We start from the raw sequence: 20,434 nt of genomic DNA, 5'->3' as shown, positions 1-20,434 counted from the left end.
GAGAATCCATCCCAAAATAGCTAGTTTACCAACCACTTCATTAAATCCTGTAATTACTTCTCTACTGCGTCCTCCACAATTCGGTCAGAGGTCAGCTTTAAAGCTGGTAGAGACTCAGCATCTTGCTAAAGGACATGTCTTACTACGCAACTCTGCTGCCTTTTGCTTTTGGCTGGTAAAATAGTGAAGGCTGTTTTCAGATAAACCAGCCCATGATGAAAGCAGGGAGGGAGTGGGTGAAAATGAGCAAGAGGAGGTGGTGGAGGAGTACCTTCAGACAGCTAATTGGCAGCTTGGAAACAGAAGAGTGAGATGCTGTTTAATGTCAGATACAAGGAGGGAGGAAGAGAGAGAGGAAAGAGGTAGAGACACATTTACATAGAATGGACTGTTTACATAATTTCCCCTCACCACTTTGTCCTCAATACAACTGTTACACCTTTCTGTTTTTGTTTGTCTCTTATATTTCCACCTCTAGCCAAGCCCCAACTTTTACTCTTGTATGGAACATCATGCTAAACTCCATCTATGATGCTAGTCTGTTATCCAGCTTTCAGCAACATTATCCACCACGCTAAGGAATCCCAACACTGAATACAGAAAATGGATGCATGTAATACAAATTAATTAGATAAATAAATGACAAAAAAAGTAAGTCTGTACTCAAGGGATCTAATGATCGTTTAGAATCTGTACCTTTTCTATTGCCCAACAAAATAAAATGGGACCAAAATATCATTGGCAATGTAGTGAAATCTAACATAAGATGTGCCAGCGGTAGACTTTTGAAGTCTTGAAATGTTATTAACATTAGCTTAACGTTGCAAGGACTACTGCTGGAATTGGCTTTAGTAGCACTGAGTGCACCATGAGTGACTCGGGGGAAATACAGTAGCAAAGGCAAAAATGTGTTGTATTGCACTAAGACTGACTTCAAACCTGTTTCAACTTGAGCAGTGAAAATTCTAATTAAAGTCCATAAAAGCTTCATTAATGTTTCTGCTTGTGTTTTGCAACATATATTTCAGCCACAAATGTAATCAAATACACTTGTGTGGGGGCACCAGTAAGAAAACTGCTCATTAAATAGCCACACAGGTACTAAAGTTGAAGATTTACATAAAATAAAGCAGCTGAGGCTATGAAATAAGGCTATGAAATAAATAAACGAGGAAATAAATATATAAATAAATATAAATATGTAAATGAGTCAATATAGTTCAATAAATAAATAAATGAGTTGTTATTGCCTCAACTCTCTGTGATTTACAGTTTCCTGATGGACAGATAGCTTTACTTCTCGCTAAAAGGAGCTGGGTGCCCTAATGTGGCATATAGGAAAAGTCCCGTGAAATAAATAAAAAGTAGTCCTTTGAAAAACGTCCTTCTTAAAATAAAAACCTATTTATTTATTTATCTATATTGCCTCATTTATATTTATTATATATTCATTTATTTATTTCATAGGCATATTTATTTATGTATTTATTTATTTAATATTGCTTACATGGTATTCCATATTAGCTAAATATTGGACCAAACAAACAACTGAAGAATGTCCGTAACCACATTTGAACATGAATTTTAAATATATCCAAGTTGACGTGAAGGAACTTAGGGGGGCACAAAACTGTCTGAAGAAGTCGGGGAGAAGGAGTTAGTTGACCATGCATATGAAACCCTTTGCAAAAACCGAAACAGCTGTTTGTTTCTGAATCTCAACCTGATGCCAGCTGTCATCACTACTTTTGGTAGCTGTTCAATTGTACTTTGTCCCTAATGCATCCTTAGAACCCGTATTCAACTCCACCAATCAGAAGTGATGCCAGACTAGCCTGTCATTAATATAAAATGTACTTTTAATTCAAACTAAGGTCTGAAACACACTTATTTCTTCTTTCCCTAGTATTCAATATATATGCTGTGTCTAACCACTTCTTCAACATTTCTCCACTCTCTGTTTATGTACATTTTTTACACTATTAGCTTCACACCTTCTACTTGACTCGGGGATGAAGCAGCAAGTGCCAGCAAGGAAAACCACACAGAGGAAGCAACACTGATGTCCGGACAGATGAAAACGGGTAAAACAACAAATACAAACAAATGTAGGACATGAAATGAAGGAGCTGGGTTGGTTTTTGAGTTTTTCGGTGTTATTGGGGGTAATATGGAGGGTGAGGGTGGGGTAATGAGGCAGGAAATTAGGTAGCAAATGACAGCGTTTAACAGAATGAGAACAGCAAAGCAGAAAGAAGCCATGCCAGCAGTGAACCCACGGGCAATTCTCTGAACCTCTGTCAATTACAGACTTCAGCCTGTAAGGTTTGCGCTATTCATTCATTATATTTCCTCTCTTTCTCTAACATGCAAACTAGGTCAAACAAACTTAATATGAGCCCATATCCTTCAAAAACACATTGTACAAATATCAGTATATGAAAATGGTATGCAGTTGTATCTTACAAGATGTAACTCAACAGAGCGATTCAAAAGTTGAGTGGCTCTGATCATAAAAAATAAAAAAAAAAAAAAAAAAGGTAAGATCATATTATGTCTTTAATTTAGACTTCGACACAGTCAGTGGGCTACTACAGAAGGAGCCTTCGAAACATTTTAAACTATTCGTACATCTGTTACAACAGTGCAGACCATGCTTAAATAAAAATGGAGCCAAATTCAATTTCATTTTTAACACCACGTAAGTAATACAGCTAGGTTCAGACAATCAGGCCTGGATGTGAAATGGCAAAGGAGGAAAATGTACCTTCTTATTGAAGGCCCAGATCTTGTCCCACTCCATGTTCACCACTGACCTCGATCCACCCTGGAAGGAGTCGGATAAAAGAAAAAACTGTTTTAACTGATGCAAAAGCCTTTTGACCTCCACAGATACTATTGGAACGCTATAATTCCTTCATTTTGATATTTGACAATTTTTCAGGATGCCTTATTAGTGCAGACTGTGGCATCCTGTACGCAATGTATGAAAGTATACTAAACAATTTAAGCACATGTGAAAATGAAAAAAAAAAAAATTTAAATAACTCTAAACTGCTAAATGCCTTTTCAGGCCACAACTTACATAATTTTCTCTGGTCTGGCAGAGTTGAGAATATTCTCATATATTCTTTATCATCAACTCCCGTGTTTGTTTTAGAGAGGTATCTGGGCTTTTCCCCTGCCCAATCTCTAAGACAGATGTACCTGGGATGCTATGAACTGCTTCAGACCCTCAATGGTCATTCCTCTCCTCAGGACTCCTCTGACAGTGGGGAAGCGGGGGTCATCCCTGGACGACGAAATGAGAAAAGTCAAAAGAGTGCACAGGGGTAGAGAGGAAAACTAGTAAAAAAGGTAAAGAGAGGAAGGAATACAGGGCGAATTGGGGCGCACGGGGAGGAAGGAGGTGGTTGTGAGAGACCACAAAGAACTAGCAGAAGTAATAACCTCCCTATAAATTCCAGATAGCCATATTACTAAGCATCACTCACCAGATAAATCAAACTAAACCTACCATCCGTCTACGTATCCCTGTTCGACGAACCAGGTGAGCTTCCTCTTGGACAGCACTGTGTTATTGAGGTTGAGTCGGGCGTACTCCCAGATGTAAGGCTTCCTGAGGTGCAGCGCATCGATTATCCAGTAGAACTGCTCGTCACGATCGTGGTACTCCGTGGTCCTAAGAGCATGGGTCACACCTTCCAAACTGTCCACGATGGGACAGGCAAAGTCGTATGTTGGGTAGACTCTGGACGAAAGGAGAGGGACAGTTTCAACAATTAACACTTCCCGAATATTTAAATATGTCCAATATTTGGACAAAATTTGATGAAAATACTCCAGATGTTAATGTGCAAAATGTTTTTTAGTTTTTTTTTTTTTATATACACATCATTACAACTAGTAATCTAATTCGCCCCTCCATGGACTTATTAAAGTCAAGTACTTGAAGGTGTTTTTGGTGCGAGGGTGGGGAGTGTTCTTGCAGCGGAAGAGGGTGGGGTCTCTCATGCAGCCGTTGTTGGAGGTCATGTCAATCTTGGCCCTCATGCAGCAGGTCTGACCGTACTCGGTCCCAGCTTTCATTTCCGACCACATCTTCATGTTCTGTTCCACCGCTACAGAGGAGAGAGACAAGTTGCATGTTGTAGCTTGTAGCGTCAACATTCCCTATGACTGGTAATCATGTAATGTTTCCCCAGGCGTACTGTTATTTCTGCATTTGGACTCAGTGCGCTGCTCCCTCTCCTGCTTCATCTGCTCAGGAGGCGTGTTGTCGATGTAGGCCTTGCCCTCAGCAAGCAGCTGTTCACCAAATTGCATTATGATGGGAAAATGGTCGCTGGTGTAGGTAAACTGGTCTGGACGGATCTGGAGCATGGCAATATCTTCCAGGATCACCTGAGAAGAAATAAAGACATGTAGAAATAAGGCCACCCAATTTTGGTGAAAAGACCAAGTACCGTTTCTGGTTTGTTACATGTAGTTTGGATATAATGACATTCCATTTGCTCTGAGATCTGAATGTTTTACTTTCTCAAAGTCCTCCTTTTCCTTCTCGGGATTGGTGTCATCGAAGCGCATGATGAGCTTGCCTTTAAATGTGACCTGGTAGTGCTGGTTGAGCAGAGCAGCCTTGGCATGGCCAATATGCAGGTATCTGGCCACATAGAGACAAAAAAAATGGTCCGTGTCAAGAAAGGTATAAGGTCCTAGTGCACACTTAGGAATCTAATGACCATATATAATCTGAACAGCTCCTAAACGCCACATTAAGCCTTACCCGCTGGCCTCAGGAGGGAATCGAACCACCACATTGCCTATCTCAGCTCCTGGCAAATCCACAAACTTGCCAACATCCTGCTTCTTCTCATCCGACTGCTGATCAGGGACACAAACAGTCAGGAATACAACAGGACAGCTGCATTTGTTTGTTTTGCGAAGAATAAGGTGTGGTTTTATCAAGATGGTGATTATCAGTTTAGTTTCTATACAGTGCAACAGCTTCTGTTGTTTTTGTTAACAAAAAGAAACTTTTCACACTAACAATCATTTTGTTTTTCTTTGCTTATTCAGTATACTGAGCATAAACGCTCCAGGTCACTCCTGCCTGGCTTCACATTGATGATCTTTTTTCCCCCCCAAATGTTATGAACATTAAATCACTTGTTAATGTCTGAAATTACACTTACATTGGATTTGCTCATTGGAGCTTTCTTACTGGTATACTTGTCGCCCACAGCAGTGAAGGGAACCTGCGAGCTCAGGAAAGAGAACCAGCGATTGACATGGGAGAAGGATTTGCCCTGGCTTGGCCATTCCCCATGACCTGCAGAGAAACAACCACAACCTGTAGTGCTGAATTTCACCCGTTTAACCACAGACATTCCACACTAAAACAGGCCGAGAGAAAAACAGACAGAGAAAATGGTAGAGATCCAAATTGGCACATCCCGGATGGTACTGACCTTTGAGGGCAGCCCAGACAGAAAGGTCAGCCAGGGTGACGGCATGTCCAACCAGGAAGGTCCGCAGGGAAAGGGCCTTATCCAGATCACCCAGTGCCACAGTCAAACCAGGCTGACCGCACAGACGGCGAGCACTGAACTCCAACCAGTGGTCAACCTGCAGATACCATACAGCAGCTCAAATGAGGAAAAAGAACAACAAACTGTTACAAAAAAATCTCTTAACACACACACCTCAGTCTGCTCCATCATGTTGGCTCCGTAGAGGCCAAGAGCGGGAGCCACCCGAGCCAAGTACCGACTGATAGAGTTGGCATCATTGAACTGGATCACACTGAGGGAAGGAAAGAGAATACAGACTTGAGATAAACGAGTAATAATGAAAACATTAAAAAGCAACAAATTGCACATTGTACAACTGCCCATATACACTTTCCAAAGGATGCTCATGCAGCAATTTGATAAAATAATGTCACATTGTCACCTACTCTGAGACATGAAGCCGAGTGTCTTTGCCTTCCTCCACTGATACCTGCACACTGGCCTTCACATGCTCTGCTGCCAGAAGAGCCCCTGCAGGAAAGGGGACAAAATTCAGTGTTGGTTGTGGGTCTGGGTAAACATGGCTTAACAGCCTAAACCAGCTTCAGTCAATTCTGGTTAGAGAACCTAGAAGTGGTGGGGCAACTGGACTTTGCTTTAGATTCTTAAAGATGTTTGTCCTGAAATCCAAAAGGCTTCTTCAGTTCAGAACAACCATGACCTGGATGAATGACAGTCCTCACAGACATTCTGCTTTGAGAACCAGTTGAACTAGTCCTGTGATGCAAAACATGCATACTGCAGTGTTTTGAGTTACTTAATGATTCCATCCTGCCTCAACAGCTGTGCACTCTTTGTGGAAGTACTGCTTGCTTAGTACAGTGGTTTTCATCGTATCAGTAGTCAAGAGTTTGCTTTGCATAAAAATGCTTGTAATGCCATGTACTTGATATCAATACAGTTAACAGAAATGGGGCTAAATTGCAAGTAGGTAGTATCAGCTCGAAGCACAACCAAAATGTCCTGGGGTTCTTTCTGCGCAGACAATTCTCTGGGAGCTTTAAATAAAGTCAGAAAAAAGTTTACAAAACACTAGCAGGCCAAATTTTAACAGATAAAAAATAAAAAGTTGAATACAAAATAGCCTTATTATGTAGTTCAGGCTCTAAGTTTATGATGTTCACCTGATGTAGGCTAATGTTTGGCATTTAGGCAAGAATCTTTTTCCTCATGCTCAGCATTCCTGGCTTTCTGTTTGGCTCATGCACAGGTGTGGCTTACATCTTAACAGTCTACCATACAGGTCTGACGGAAGAGCTGCAAAGATTGTTTTACTTTTAGTTTGTTCATCCCTGCAGAGAAAAACTGCCAAGCATTCCACTTTTCCGGGAAGAGGGCTGGTGCTAATTAAATCAAATGATAGCGTGCAGAAAATACGCACTCCTCATCCAACGCGCCTTCAGCGTGCTTGCATCAGCCTGCTGTTTTCACTGCGAACGCCCAGTGGCGCTATTTAGCCACTGTCAAAGCTAGTCAATAGATGACCTTATCTTGGTACAAAATATTGACACGCTAACCCGTGCAGAGCCTTGTCTAGACTTTATTCACACAACGCAATGAACTATCACATATTAATAAAATACGTCCGGTTATAAATACGTTTTTGGCAACATGTAACACTGCATATGTCTACCCACCCAGCTGAGCTAACCTGGGTTAGCTCATGTCAGCGTGTCAACCGGTCCATAATGTAACGCTATGTCCCTTAATGTGTGTGTGATTTGTGCATGTGTCATTTCCAAGTTCATTAAGACTTTTTGCATCTAATGAAGCAATGTTTATGGGCATCCCACGGGGAAAGTTGAAAAGTGGAAGTGTAAAGTGGAAGTTAGCTGCTGTCATTAAAAGTATTTTTAGCGACCTGTCCACATGTAACGTTAATTTGGAGTGCCACGACGACAACGTTAGCTTCTTAGAGTCAGTGCTACTTACTCTCATTAACTAGTTGGCTAGTAACGTTAACGTTAGCGAACTTCATACACACCTCATTCGAATATGGACATACCGTCAGACCAATTTTTATTCATATATAGGTCAAGTTACAGGCGTTGCTTATTTGCGAGAGAAACCACATAGCTATTACGATGCTATTTTCATTTTTCGAGTTGCAAACATCCGATATTCAATTCGGCTGGTTTCCACAAAACAAATTAGGCATAATTTTAACCAAAAAAAGTTACTTTTAATATTGTATTTTAATTGTACTATTGTCTTCATGTCTGCCGTAACGTTATCAACCATGAAATCCTAATGACTTGTCCAGTCTTTCATTTTCCTTGACACATCGCTCTAGCTATATTTGATTATAAGCAAATAAAAATCCAAGGAGAAGGTTTTCAAATTGAGTTTGTCTCATTTGTTAGGGTGACACGTAATGCTAACAGCTAACGTTAGCTAGCTGTCACTAGCTAACGTTAAGTGCGTGCACACGACTCACTCGATAAGTATGTATTCAGCCATCGCAGGCAACTTACCTAGAGGTGGATTGCTTGTGTTGATGGTGAGGTTTAACGCCATACTGCGAAATCCTTCTTCCACACAGGTGGTGAAGCCTTTTCACTGTTTAAGAGACCCAACAAGAGTCGGCAGACAACCAAGACTACTCTGCACAACAACCACCCCAGAGGTACCAGACGGCGTGACGAGAAACGATACGACTTTCGTTTTTATGACTGCTAATCAAAAACCTAATGGTGCGATACTGCCACCAACTGTACAGGAGTATGAACGGATAGCTAGATAGATGGATAAATAGATAGTCTTCTGTTCTTCTGTTTGCATGCAAAACGTTGGAATAATATACCACACTTCCTTTGTGGAAAACTAGCATATACTGTTTTTTGTCATAGGGATAATACACGTCAAGTGAGCATTGGTCATCTGGTTGGTGCCATGTCCACGAACAAATTGGATGATAAGAACTGTTATTATTATCATCACGACTTTTTATTATCAGTAGCCTACTTGACAGTTGAAAAAAAAAAAAAAAGACTGGGCTCTCAGGCTGCAGCCTCCAAAGGCACTCACCTACTTTTACCTGATGGTAAGATCGTTAACAATGTCTATTCTGAGCCTTTTTTTGCTCTACAAAGTTCTTTGTGATGCATAGCTGAGTAAAAAATGTATAAAATTATTCAGTTTGCAGGCACTTGCAGTTATTATCTGCCTGGTGCTTGTAACAATGGCCTACCCTTTCCTGACTTTGACCACTTCTTCAGTCATTATTCCAGTCCGGCAATGATATATGATTTATGATTTCTGGAACAAGATTTGTTAAACCTATTAACGAGTCGCTGCTTGGTTTGTATTTAGATTAGAACTACAAGAAAAGGCCAGGAAAAAAAAAACGAGTTTCCACCCGGACACGTATTCCGCGTGCACCTCCTGCGCTGTGGGTCGTTTCATGGAAGTGTATTGCATTACGTTTGTTTAGCGGTGGATTGATAAGAGTCACTGCATTCACAACATCATTAACCTGTGCCGCTGCTCTTTTATCCGACTTGGTAAAGCAAATATCACACTCGGCCATTATATTATTCACACTCTTCATAATAGTAGAATGCAATCTTCTTTCCGTTTGTAAGTTGCAGAACTTGCACGATCTGTTTTGCTTCTATTATTTTGGCGGTTTTTGTTTACTATGTTAAATCTACAGTTTTAGTGCTGTACATTTTCGTTTAATTGAACCACTTCGTCTAAAGCATGTTTTGCTGTTATTGTGCATATACGCATGTTGTTAATAGATGTTCACACACTTTATATTTAGACCCAGTAAGTTTCCGTGTTATTGACTTACCTTACTAACATATTGTCAGTTGGGGTTTTCAGCTGCAAACATCCACTACCATTTAGAATGAAGTCTGCCCCTCTATTAGCTTCCTAATATAAACAGTAGTTGTCACAAATCACCACCTGATTGGTAGAATAATTGCCTCAAAGCCTATCTGTCCTGCAAGTTTCATGGATATCAGTTGATATGTTTGGTAAAACACTTGTAGCAAGCTGGTGGGGGTGTCAAGCCGGAAAAATCAGCCTTTTGAATGCTGTAGCACACCCAGTCTATCAGTTCAGGCTGGTAACATCCAGCATGACTGCCCAGTGGCTTTACCTTCAGCTGCTATTTGAACTCTCTGTATCTCTGGTCAGGCATGTCTCAGGACAGTCACCACGGCAAGTGGACCATCTCCAGCAGTGATGACGATGATGAGGATCTTCCTCTTTCCGGGACTGCAACATCTAAGCCCCAACGACCCGCTGTATCCAATCACAGCTCCCATCGGTCTGCTTCTCCCCCCAGCCCCAAATTGGAGCCAGTAACAGCCACCGTGGAGGTGAAACCAGAACCAGCTAACGCCCCTGTATCAGCACTTGTTATTGGCTCTGAGGCCAGACAGTCAGCAACAGTGAACCAGTTAAATCCAGTGAAGTATGAAACTAGTCCGTCATTGGCTGGAAAGCGGAAGAAAGAGGTGTCAGACGGCTCAGGCTGGGCTCTCTCAGATAGTGATGATGATGGAGATGTGAAGGGGAAGAGTCTCAGTAATTTACCAAACAGGGCGCCTCCGAGCCCCAAAACAAAGAAAGCGAAGGTGGAGAACGAGCGCCCTCCGAGTCCCCACGGCCGGCTCTACTATATCGACGAGCCAGAGGACTTCTTTGAATCCAGTATTCCTTGTCTAAATGACACCTACAGGTTTTACCTCAACAAAGTCACAGGCCTGGACAGGAAGTACAACAGTGGCGCTCTGCACATCAGAGGTGAGTAGAGATTCCTTTAATTGCATTTGGTGCAGACAGTTTCGTTCCACCTTTTGAGGAAATATGACAAGCAAAAAGACAATAAAATCATGCTTTTGATCAGAAGTTAAAAGTTAAAATCCTGGACCAGCAGGGAAAGTCAAAACAGAGCATTTGAATGTCTGACATTCTTTCAAATTCCAAATTTCCTTGAAGCACTTGAACTCCAGTAGAGTTGCTAAGTGGCCAGCAGTAAACAGCTGGTTGAACTGGGAAGCTCCCAGTCTGAATTTGTGCAACAGAGTCACAGTGAAGGAAAGTTGAAAATGCTCTCTGGGTGAATGGAGACTGAATATGTTAACCTTACTTGTTTATGTCGAATGACTTAGAATGGGACTCTGCTTGTGTGGTTGCTTCAAGTCAGTCTGTTAATACTTTGGTCACTGTTTTGCTATGTGATGTAGTTTTAATCCCCCATGAGCACAGTGCCTCGTTTCTCACCTTGACTGTGGATGTACTGCTACCTCCTATTGTCACTTCAGCATCTTTTATACATTCGTTTTATTTAATAATCCTTACTTTTTCCTTTCATGTAGACATTCTCTCTCCATTATTTGGGACCCTTAAAGAATCTGTTCAGGTGAGTAACCATATAAACTGTGGAAACAATTTTATGTTCTGTTTTTTAGCTATGCTAGCGGCGTGGCTCTGAGGATGGCAATGTCAGTTGTTTGTTTAGCCCACTACTTTGGTCCAAACAGAAATATCTCAATATCTATTGGATGGGTTGCTGTGAAATTTTGTACAGACACTCCTGGTCTCCAGAGGATGAATCCTACTGACTTTGGTGATCCCCTGACTTTTCAACTAGCATGAGGTTGACATTGTTTTTTAGTCTAATGTCTCAACAATTAGTGGATTCATTGCCATGAAATTCGGTGCCATTCATGTTCCCCTCAGGATGAAACGTAGTCACTCTGATGATCTTTTATCTTTTCATCAGGTCAAAAATGTAATTTTGTGTTTAGAAACATAGAAAACTGTAAAGCTGTACTTTGTGTTTAGCGCCAATTAGCAAATCTTAGCATGCTAACACACTAAACTAAGATGGGAAACATGGTAAGCATTATACCTGCCAAACATCCGCATGTTAGCATTGTCATTGTGAGCATGTTAGCATGCTGACATTAGCATTTAGTGTAAAGCACCACTGTGACCAAGTACAGTCTCACAGCTAGCTGCTAGCATGGCTGTAGAGTGTTTTATACATCTTTCTACCAGGTTTGAAGGGTAATTTTGGCCATTAATACTGGTATACTCTCTTTCTTCATAGTTTAACTACTGCTTTGATATTGCCTGGATGGTTAAGCAGTACCCATCAGAGTTTAGGTAAGTTCTGCTTCTTCTTTGCTACCATCACATTATCATGAACATATCCCCATTTATCTGATTAGTGGGAATCTGTTCATGTCCTCATTATACTAATGACAGTGCCCTTTAGTGTATTATGGCTTATGTGATATGGTTGCAATATATTTCTGTATGTGAGATGTTTTCTCATGATGCTGAATGAATAAACTGGAGAAAATCATAAACATCTCTAACAAGCTCTCTCGTTACAACATAAGTTAATGTTGTGTGCAATTCTGAAGCTAGCCATCAATGAGTTTATACTTTTATTTAACAGTGACTCACAATTAAAAGGAGATAGCACAATACATGTATACATCTGTCTGATAAGCATTTAGGAGATTGTTTGCGTGGCTAGGTTTAGGGTTTTACAAACACTGCTTTTTAAAGGCTCTTACAGGTGTTCTTGTATTTATATCCACATGCATATGTGAAATTTTTACTTTTTTATTCCCAAAGATTATTCATGTTTCCTTAGGTTTCTTTCTTGTCAGGGTGGAAAAGCCTCTGAAACCATCAAGGGGCACTACAACTCCCAATTCAAATTTGGATAATGACATTTTCTTTTTTTTAAATTTTAGTGCATTAAGTTAAGGTGATACACTACACATATTCAATTATAGGGGAAACTGCATTTGTGAAGAATTGCTATAATAAATGAATCACTCCAATAGTGGCAAATACAAGTACGAACAAGTGAAAGTAATGGTGCTGGTGATAATCCGGTTTTGGGTTGTGTTTACAGGGATCGTCCAGTTCTGATCGTCCATGGCGATAAGAGGGAGGCCAAGGCCCGGCTGGTCCAGCAGGCTCAGCCTTTTCCACATGTTCGATTCTGCCAGGTACAGACTCGCCGCCACAGAACAGTTTCTCTGAAGTGCAATTTGTCTGATATTATATACACTCTGATCTGTAAAGTAGGATAGTCATACTGGGAAATGCCTGTTAATGGGACTAATGTGTGTGATTTGCCCTGACAGGCCAAGCTGGATATTGCTTTTGGAACTCACCACACGTAAGCATTTCTTTACCTGCTTGGTATTATACTTGTTGTTGTTTTTGTTACTCACACATCAGATCAGTTTTGGACGTTGTTGCAGCTCTATGAATGGCAAGGTCGGTCGGTCGGTCCACCACTTTGGTCCAGACTGACATTTCTCAATAACTTTTAGATGGATTAGCATGACATTTTATACAGACATTCCCCAGAGGACTTTGGTGATGCCCTGACTTTTCCTTCAATGCCACCATGAGGTTGAGATTTGTGGTTTTCAGTGAAATATCCATAACAACCATTTTCTGGACTTAGATGAGAACTGATACAGATATCCATGTCCCTCTCAGGATGAACTGTGATCACTTTGATCAACCCTTAATATCTAGCGCCTTGGGGCGCCCCTGTAGCTTACCTGGTAGAGCGTGCGTCCCATGTACAAGACAGCGGCCCAGGTTCGAATAAAGGTAAAAAGCCCAAAAAAAGGGTTAAAGTTTTAGTATCTAATATTGTGGTTTATAACCAGTTACCTGCAAAACTAATGACATTCTCATCAGCCTCAGCTGTACTTTGCGTTTAATGCTAACATGCTAAACTAAGATGATGAACATGGTAAACATTACATCTGTTAAACATCAGTATGTTAGCGTTGTCATTGTTAGCATGCAGATGTTAGCATTTAGCACAAAGCACTGCTGTGCCTAGCTACAGCTTCACGGAGCCGATAGCATGGCTGTAGACTCTAAGTCTTGTTTCCTGATGTTGTCCCACACTGAAACATACTGGGTTTGACATTAGTGGGAGATAGTCGCAAATTGTCTGTGTGAAACTCTTGTGTGATCAGATTTGTAGAGCACAGTATCGACCTTTTTTTTCACAGCAGACATTTTGAGTGTATTTAATAACATTAACGACGGCTTAGTTCCCTTTATGTCTCCCAGTAAGCTATTCCCGTGAGCCAGCATGCACAATACCAGAACCTCCCCTAAGTGGAATGCAGCCATCATTAATGTTATTAAATACACCTCAGCTTTCCCTGGTTTGACAAGTCAAAATGTGTGTTTTGAAATAGATCTGTTGTTATCATTCTATATAAACTTTTAACTATTTTTAAACTCCCTGTGCATTCTGAATGAAATTATTAAACATTGATGTGTTGTTGACATGCAGATATAGTGGTATTGCAAATTGCAGAGGACAAAATTGTAATATACATACATTTACATTTAGCACTAGGTGACTTACATTGCAGATATTGCAGGTCTTTGAGTGTACTCTTTGTTGTTGTTATATAAAGCAGAACATGTTTGCGTGTCGTTGTGCAGGAAGATGATGTTGCTGTGGTATGAGGAAGGCTTCAGAGTCATCATTCTGACCTCCAACCTCATCAGAGCTGACTGGTACCAGAAAACACAAGGGTGAGTCTGCCTGGCGTGGGTTTTTTGAACCGTTATTTAACCAAGAAAAGGTTTTGGGGCCGTACACATCCATCTGTGCAGCCACATTAAAAGAAGAGATTAACTTGAGATTGACGGTAGTTTCACATTTGTTGCCCCTTAATATACTATTTCCAAACCAGGATGTGGATGAGCCCCATGTTTCCACGGTTACCAAAGGGCAGCAGTGCAAGCGCAGGTGAGTCACCAACCTTCTTCAAGAGGGACCTGCTGGAATACCTGGCATCATACCGCGCACCAGAACTCGAGGAGTGGATCCAACGAATCAAAGAGCACGACCTGTCAGAGACCAGGTAAACGCGAGGCATGTACAGTTCCACATATGCATATATATAGATATATGCTGCTAAATGATGGTCCTGCAACATTCAATTCAGTTGTAAGTAAAAAATAAAATCTGGATTACAAGTTACTCTTATCTTCTATTCTCAGGGTTTATTTGATCGGCTCAACCCCGGGGAGATATGCTGGTTCAGACATGGAGCGCTGGGGCCACCTGAGGATGAGGAAGGTAAAGGTTTCTCTGTTTGTCTCTCCTCTCTAACTAGTTAATAACGTAGTGCGATCCAAGACAGAAAACAAGGAAGGAAACAAAAGTCAATAGCTGCCAGTAGTTCCAATTTGTCTCTATGTTAGAATAGTTGTGGGTTATGTAATATTTTCACAAGAAGAAGAAATGGAAGAAATGCATTTTTCTTACTTTCATGGTCTTGATTTCAGTGCAATGTGAAAATCAACTTTTAGACACTTGAGATTTGCTGTTGAACTCGGTCATCCCTCACACAGTCAAACCATCTTCATATTTGTCAAAGATGTATTGTGGTTGTATGGCTGGCTGAGAGTTTGCATCTTAGCAACACTGCTTATATCAGTGAAAGGCATTTCTCAAAGAACTGTTCTAAGTTATTAGCTTGCATGTACATAGTCCATTAAGAACAGGTCAGCAGCACACCAATAACCAGGTGACTTGGAAAAATGTCTAAATGTTGCCAATTTAATGTAATGCAACTAAAAATAAAGGATATTTTTGCAAGACAATGACAATGTCTTAAACTGTTGTGAAATTGAACAACTTCTGTGTAGTCTCTAACTGGGATTTCCTCATCTCTTAATTCGCTTCTTCTTATTTTATTAGCTGTTGTATGACCACACAGAGCCTATCCCCGGTGAGGAAAGGTGGCCTGTGATTGGCCAGTTCTCCAGCATCGGCTCTATGGGACTGGATAAGACCAAATGGTTGGCAGGGGAATTTCAGCGCACCCTGACCACGCTGGGGAAATCCTCTTTTCGTCCAAACCCCCCCATGCACTTGGTGCGTTCCTCCAACACAAACTTGATGTGGTCTATTGCTTGTGTGATGCAGCTTTCAAATGCTATGAGAAAGATAGGACAAAAAAATACAATACAAATGAGGTTTTCTATGACTGCTGCTGCTGCTACTATTATTGTGTCTAATAGACAATAGGATTTGCCTCAGCTTTCAAGTGGTAAATAATAGAACAGTCATTTTGAGGTTACATTTTTACACTTCCTCAGAGTCCCTGCAGGACATTTGATTGCCTAAGGTTTTTTTTGTCAAATGTAGAAATGTACTGTATGTCTAAGAAGAAAGAAGAAATAGCACATTCCTCTTCTTACATATGAAAAGTTAAATGAATGAGCAATAAAACACACCCTTGCTCAGTTCATTGCACTCAGTGGTTTGGTCTGGTATGGCCAGTAGCTTGTGGTTTCTAATGTTAGCTAGATAGATAGTGCTATAGCTGACATTACTGAGTCAGACTTAATGACTTTTCTCTATTTGTGCTACTGTTCTTGGCATTAACCATTACCCTGTAACAGCCACGTTTGGCCACAGTTCAGCAAAAGTTACATAGCCTCACTTTAAGATTGTAAAGCTCAGAATTTCTAAAACAGGTCACTATTGGGTTGATCTTTTGCAGCTGTATCCATCAGTTGAAGATGTGAGGACAAGTTTAGAAGGCTACCCAGGTGAGTAATGCTTTGTTTATTTTATTAATTTCTTAATATGTCATGTGTTGTAGAGGTCACATGCAAATAAAAACAACCTTGACTGAATGCAGGTAAATTTTGGCCACAGCATGATCAATGCCATGGTCAACTGGCAGCTTATTTGCTTTTTTGCTTGCTTATTTATTAATTAAATTATCCACCCCACACATCAGTGTTTGACTGATTGCATTTGATTATTTAGTGACTGCTGTGTCTGTACATTTCTTTTGTCCTGCAGCGGGAGGCTCTCTTCCCTACAGCATCCAGACAGCTCAGAAACAACTCTGGCTCCACTCCTACTTCCAGTAAGTTCACTTATACTAATCCAAATTCAGTGCTATTGTACCGGAACTTCTACGTTACATCATGTCTGTAAAACCAGTTTGCTAGTCGTGATATCTGTCCTTTTTGTTTCATTCCTAATTCCCATATTAAGTTCTACACACCTAATTTGCAGTTGCATTTGAAATTTGGTCCGAAATTATGGGACGGGGCTATGTACAGGATGCTTTTTTAGCTTACTCAAGACCTACACAGCCCTATTCATTGTTATACATTCCTGTAAGTCTAATTCAACAGATGAATAAAATACTCTTGTTTGCATGTGTGTGTGTGTGTGTGTGTGTGTGTGTGTGTGTGTGTGTGCGTGCGCATGTAGCCGTTGGAAGGCGAATACGACAGGTAGGAGTCACGCCATGCCTCACATCAAGACATACATGAGGGTGTCACCAGATTTCACTCAGCTTGCCTGGTTCCTTGTCACAAGGTGTGTGTGCTAGCTTCCTATTTGTTCATTATGTGCAATTATTTATGCGTCTGTATTTGCATATGTGATTTTCTGATTTACAGTGTTCTCTTATGTATTACTCTCACTGCTGAAACTGGTGTGATAACTTATTAAAGAAATGGCACCATTTAAAGTTTATCCAAAACCAGAAGTCCATTTTGTCGTGTTTCACCTCAAATTCATTTTCATTAACTTCCACTAAATTGTCACTCAGACATAAATCCTCTACATTCTTGTTTTTTTTTTAATACACAGATCGGAGTTTGTTTCTCTTTTCTCTATAAAACAAACTTATTTTCTTATGGAGAATCAACAGAAAGACAACTTTTGTAATTTAATTTCCACCTCTTAATTAAATAATTAGCAATATACTGTATGTTAGATGTAAAACGTAATCATTAATAAAACATGCTTGTATAATTTGTGTATTGTGGTTGTATGCATTGTATCATTATGTTTGCCATACATAATGCCAGCACCGTTCATGACAATTATTTTGTTTTCTAGAAAGAATTAAACACCACCCCACCCCCTCCCAGATAATTTATATGCTGAAATGTTCCTTTCCTTATCCACACAGCTGAAACATTAAACCTGATGTGTTATTGTGTTTGTTTCAGTGCCAACCTGTCCAAAGCAGCGTGGGGTGCACTGGAGAAGAACAACACTCAGGTGATGGTTCGTTCATACGAGCTGGGAGTCCTCTACGTGCCCTCCGCCTTTGTAAGAACAACACACACGGACAAACGGTAGCTCTATGCTAATATGTCTAACTGCTGGAGAGATGTTAATCATGTGATAATCATTCAGCTTGCACAAAATACATTTGTCATCCACACCTCTAAGCGTTTTCACTGTTCAAAAATATGAAGATATGTGCTGAATAACAATAAAAAATATAGCAGCAAGCGGCAATTCCGGGGTTCAAGCCAACACAGACCGTTCTGGACCTGGTCAAATGTGGCTTAGACGTGACAAAAGCAGTGAAATCTCCCTTTTTTGCATTTTCACAAATAGAATGAAGAAAGCAAACAATTTCTGATTCATAGTCTGATTTGTGTTGTGCCACACACATTTTTTGCCCTTGTAGCGCCCCTAGCGGTCGATTTGAAGGAAACTTTCAGGTTATGTTTTCGGTACTTCTATGGACATATCTTGTAAGGTTTGTGATGATTGGCCCAACGGTTGTTGACTTTGGTCTATTTATGTGCTGAGCCATGCCCCTTTTGAAGTTCATTGGTCAATATCTTGAAAACTAAATATGATATCAACAAGTTTTATACAGATGTTGATAAGCTTTGTCCAATGATGATCCACTAAAAATTTGGTAGCAATCGGACGTACGGTTTAGGAGAATGTTGGGCGGACTTTAGTGGTCCAAGAGGTTTTTCTGTAGAGCACATTGAGCTGGACTTGTAAGAGAAATTTCAAGTCATTCGAACTTACGTGTGAGGGGCGTGGCCTGTTCAAAATAGCATTTTTGGGCCTCAATTACAGTGCCACCATGTGGCCAATTGGGCTCAAATTTCCGTGCAAGCACATGCACATCATTTCCAGTTATTGGGCCAAGTTTCGTGCTTCTAGCTCATTCCAGCTCACGGGAATTTGACCCAAAGTGGCAGACAACAAATATTAATAATAACAATAAAGTGACCCCTTCGGGGCTTGAACCCCTAACTATACAGAGCTGGTGTATAGTAATATGTGGTGTGATGGTTGTCTTCTTCCAGAACATGAAGACCTTCCCTGTTCACAAAAATCCATTTCCTGTCTCCTCTTCCTCTGGTTTCCCTGTGCCCTTTGACCTCCCTCCCACAAGCTACTCTCCCAAAGGTACAGAAGTGTGTGTGTGTGTGTGTGTGTGTGTGTGTGTGTATGAAATCCTCTGTATGTATTTATGTACAGACTGGATTATTCAGTGAGTCTGTTGCTCTCTCACTTAGCATTTGACTCACGCTTAACTGCAGTTTAGAATGGGTCCTCTCAGCTGTAACCCTGGTTAAAATACCACGTGGTCTATAATAATGCTGTTTGTACAGTTTTTTTCTTGGCAAATGGTAAAGTAGAAATATTTTTTCAGTTTTGAAAAAGTCTGATTTCAGCATTATACTGGACTCTGTGGTCTTAAACCTTAGTTAAACCACATGTGCAGCAGGTTTATCTTAAACTGCAGTTACAGTGACATCTAGTGGCATTTAGGTGAATTCTACAACACAAGGAGTTTATACTAAAACCATAGCTGTAAAGAGGTTTAAGAGAGCACCTAATTTATTCCACAAAATGCAGGTTTAAATTAGTTTTAAACACTATCCTGTCAAGTAACCTATAATTTCTGGGGACATTTGAACTTGTATCATTAGTTTGTGGGTTATATGTTTTTTTGATTCCCTAATTAAACAAGAAAAAGCTGTATTTAAAAAAAACCCCAAAACTATTTTCCTTGATTTTCTGTAAAATAAGCAATGTTCGTAGTTTCACAAGAGTATGAATGGGTTTACAATGATGACAAGGTCGTCCTGACTAGATCAGCAAAACCACCCAAAATCAATCTCATCAGACTCTGCTGGTTGTAAAATGTTTGTAGTTTCCTAACTAATGACAGACATCAACAAAATCCACTCCCCAAACGGTCATATTGAATTGATTAGTAGTTTTTCTGCAGTCCTTCGCTACAGGTTTCCAGAGTTTAGTTACCGGAGAAGCTGAAATGCAGCCACACTGTAGGGGAGGATTGAAAATCTCATGGTCACTAGCTGTCTGCCATGTTCTTTTGTGAAATGCATTGTGGGTCTTTTTTCTTTTTGGCTCCAGCAAAGAAACGACGGGTTTGAGTGTCACTTTGCCTCATTTTAGTAATATATTCTAATAATTAATCTAGAAATAATTATTCTAACATTCATGATTAGTTCAATTCAAAGCGGTTCATATGATGTAGATTATTTATCAGAAATACTTTATATTTAGAGCCATTCAGTCCAATTTCTTTTAGCAGATCAATGCAGCTGAATGGGCATAGTTTAAAATTGATGGGCTCTATGAGATACCACGTAGATATTAAGCTTTGAGAGAGGCATGTTCTTCCACTTAGACAGTAAATGACGACACCATAGCAGGCATAAATATGTAATGACCCTTTTATTTATGAAACCAAGGTATTGACGTTTAATTTTTTACTGAACTCTTTTCTTTCTCTGATTTCAGATCAGCCTTGGATCTGGAACATTCCGTACAACCAGGCTCCCGACACACACGGCAACATCTGGGTTCCCTCCTGAACACACACACACACACACACACACACACACATACTGTACATACAGACCTCTCTACTTTAAAACTGGTGTATTTGTAACTGTCACTACTATGTCTAGGTGTTAGTTGTCAGTAACATTTATTTTTTATATTGTATACCATACTGTAGACTCACATGTTTTCTACCAATAAATAAAATATGTTAATATTG

General features: G+C 40.3%; 2 protein-coding genes across 10 annotated transcripts in view; one reads left to right on the top strand and one right to left on the bottom strand.

Moving 5' to 3' along the window:
• The window catches only part of eprs1 (glutamyl-prolyl-tRNA synthetase 1), a 21,782-nt gene extending 13,594 nt beyond the window's left edge, over positions 1-8,188 (bottom strand). For 2 of the 4 annotated variants that reach the window (XM_044203723.1, XM_044203752.1), the window contains exons 1-13: positions 8,048-8,188; positions 5,960-6,044; positions 5,706-5,805; positions 5,472-5,628; positions 5,196-5,332; positions 4,787-4,884; positions 4,537-4,663; positions 4,212-4,404; positions 3,950-4,121; positions 3,518-3,751; positions 3,208-3,292; positions 2,768-2,827; positions 272-292 (exon numbers count right to left, since the gene is read on the bottom strand). In XM_044203723.1, the coding sequence (XP_044059658.1) occupies positions 272-292; positions 2,768-2,827; positions 3,208-3,292; positions 3,518-3,751; positions 3,950-4,121; positions 4,212-4,404; positions 4,537-4,663; positions 4,787-4,884; positions 5,196-5,332; positions 5,472-5,628; positions 5,706-5,805; positions 5,960-6,044; positions 8,048-8,090 (1,512 nt within the window). In that variant the 5' untranslated portion in view covers positions 8,091-8,188. The remainder of the gene's footprint in view (positions 1-271; positions 293-2,767; positions 2,828-3,207; positions 3,293-3,517; positions 3,752-3,949; positions 4,122-4,211; positions 4,405-4,536; positions 4,664-4,786; positions 4,885-5,195; positions 5,333-5,471; positions 5,629-5,705; positions 5,806-5,959; positions 6,045-8,047) is intronic. The other 2 variants (XM_044203733.1, XM_044203742.1) reach the window with 2 other exon arrangements.
• tdp1 (tyrosyl-DNA phosphodiesterase 1) lies at positions 8,062-20,434 on the top strand. Of its 6 annotated transcripts, none has more exons than XM_044203798.1 (16): positions 8,062-8,199; positions 9,720-10,331; positions 10,907-10,950; positions 11,644-11,699; positions 12,466-12,562; positions 12,701-12,735; positions 14,040-14,132; positions 14,294-14,464; positions 14,604-14,682; positions 15,307-15,483; positions 16,115-16,163; positions 16,423-16,489; positions 16,843-16,950; positions 17,592-17,694; positions 18,702-18,804; positions 20,173-20,434. In XM_044203798.1, exons 2-16 carry the CDS (start codon positions 9,722-9,724, stop codon positions 20,244-20,246), a joined length of 1,866 nt encoding a protein of 621 aa, XP_044059733.1. In that variant the 5' UTR covers positions 8,062-8,199; positions 9,720-9,721; the 3' UTR covers positions 20,247-20,434. The 6 variants fall into 6 exon arrangements, with proteins under 6 accessions (XP_044059733.1, XP_044059709.1, XP_044059717.1 ...); XM_044203774.1 differs by having other exon boundaries at positions 8,169-8,266; XM_044203765.1 differs by lacking the exon at positions 8,062-8,199 and adding an exon at positions 8,301-8,616.

This window comes from Siniperca chuatsi, linkage group LG1 (genome assembly GCF_020085105.1).
Source record: "Siniperca chuatsi isolate FFG_IHB_CAS linkage group LG1, ASM2008510v1, whole genome shotgun sequence".
NCBI classification, from domain to species: Eukaryota; Metazoa; Chordata; class Actinopteri; order Centrarchiformes; family Sinipercidae; genus Siniperca; species Siniperca chuatsi.
This window is presented reverse-complemented; position numbering and strand designations above follow the sequence as displayed.

What these genes read in the sequence shown, in the direction of transcription:
- tdp1 (XM_044203765.1), top strand. Translation starts at nt 8,466, where the DNA reads ATGTCCACGAACAAATTGGATGATAAGAACTGTTATTATTATCATCAC. An exon ending in CCCTTAAAGAATCTGTTCAG is followed by an intron (nt 10,951 to 11,643) that starts GTGAGTAACCAT and finishes CTTTCTTCATAG; the next exon opens with TTTAACTACTGCTTTGATAT. An exon ending in CAAACCCCCCCATGCACTTG is followed by an intron (nt 15,484 to 16,114) that starts GTGCGTTCCTCC and finishes GATCTTTTGCAG; the next exon opens with CTGTATCCATCAGTTGAAGA.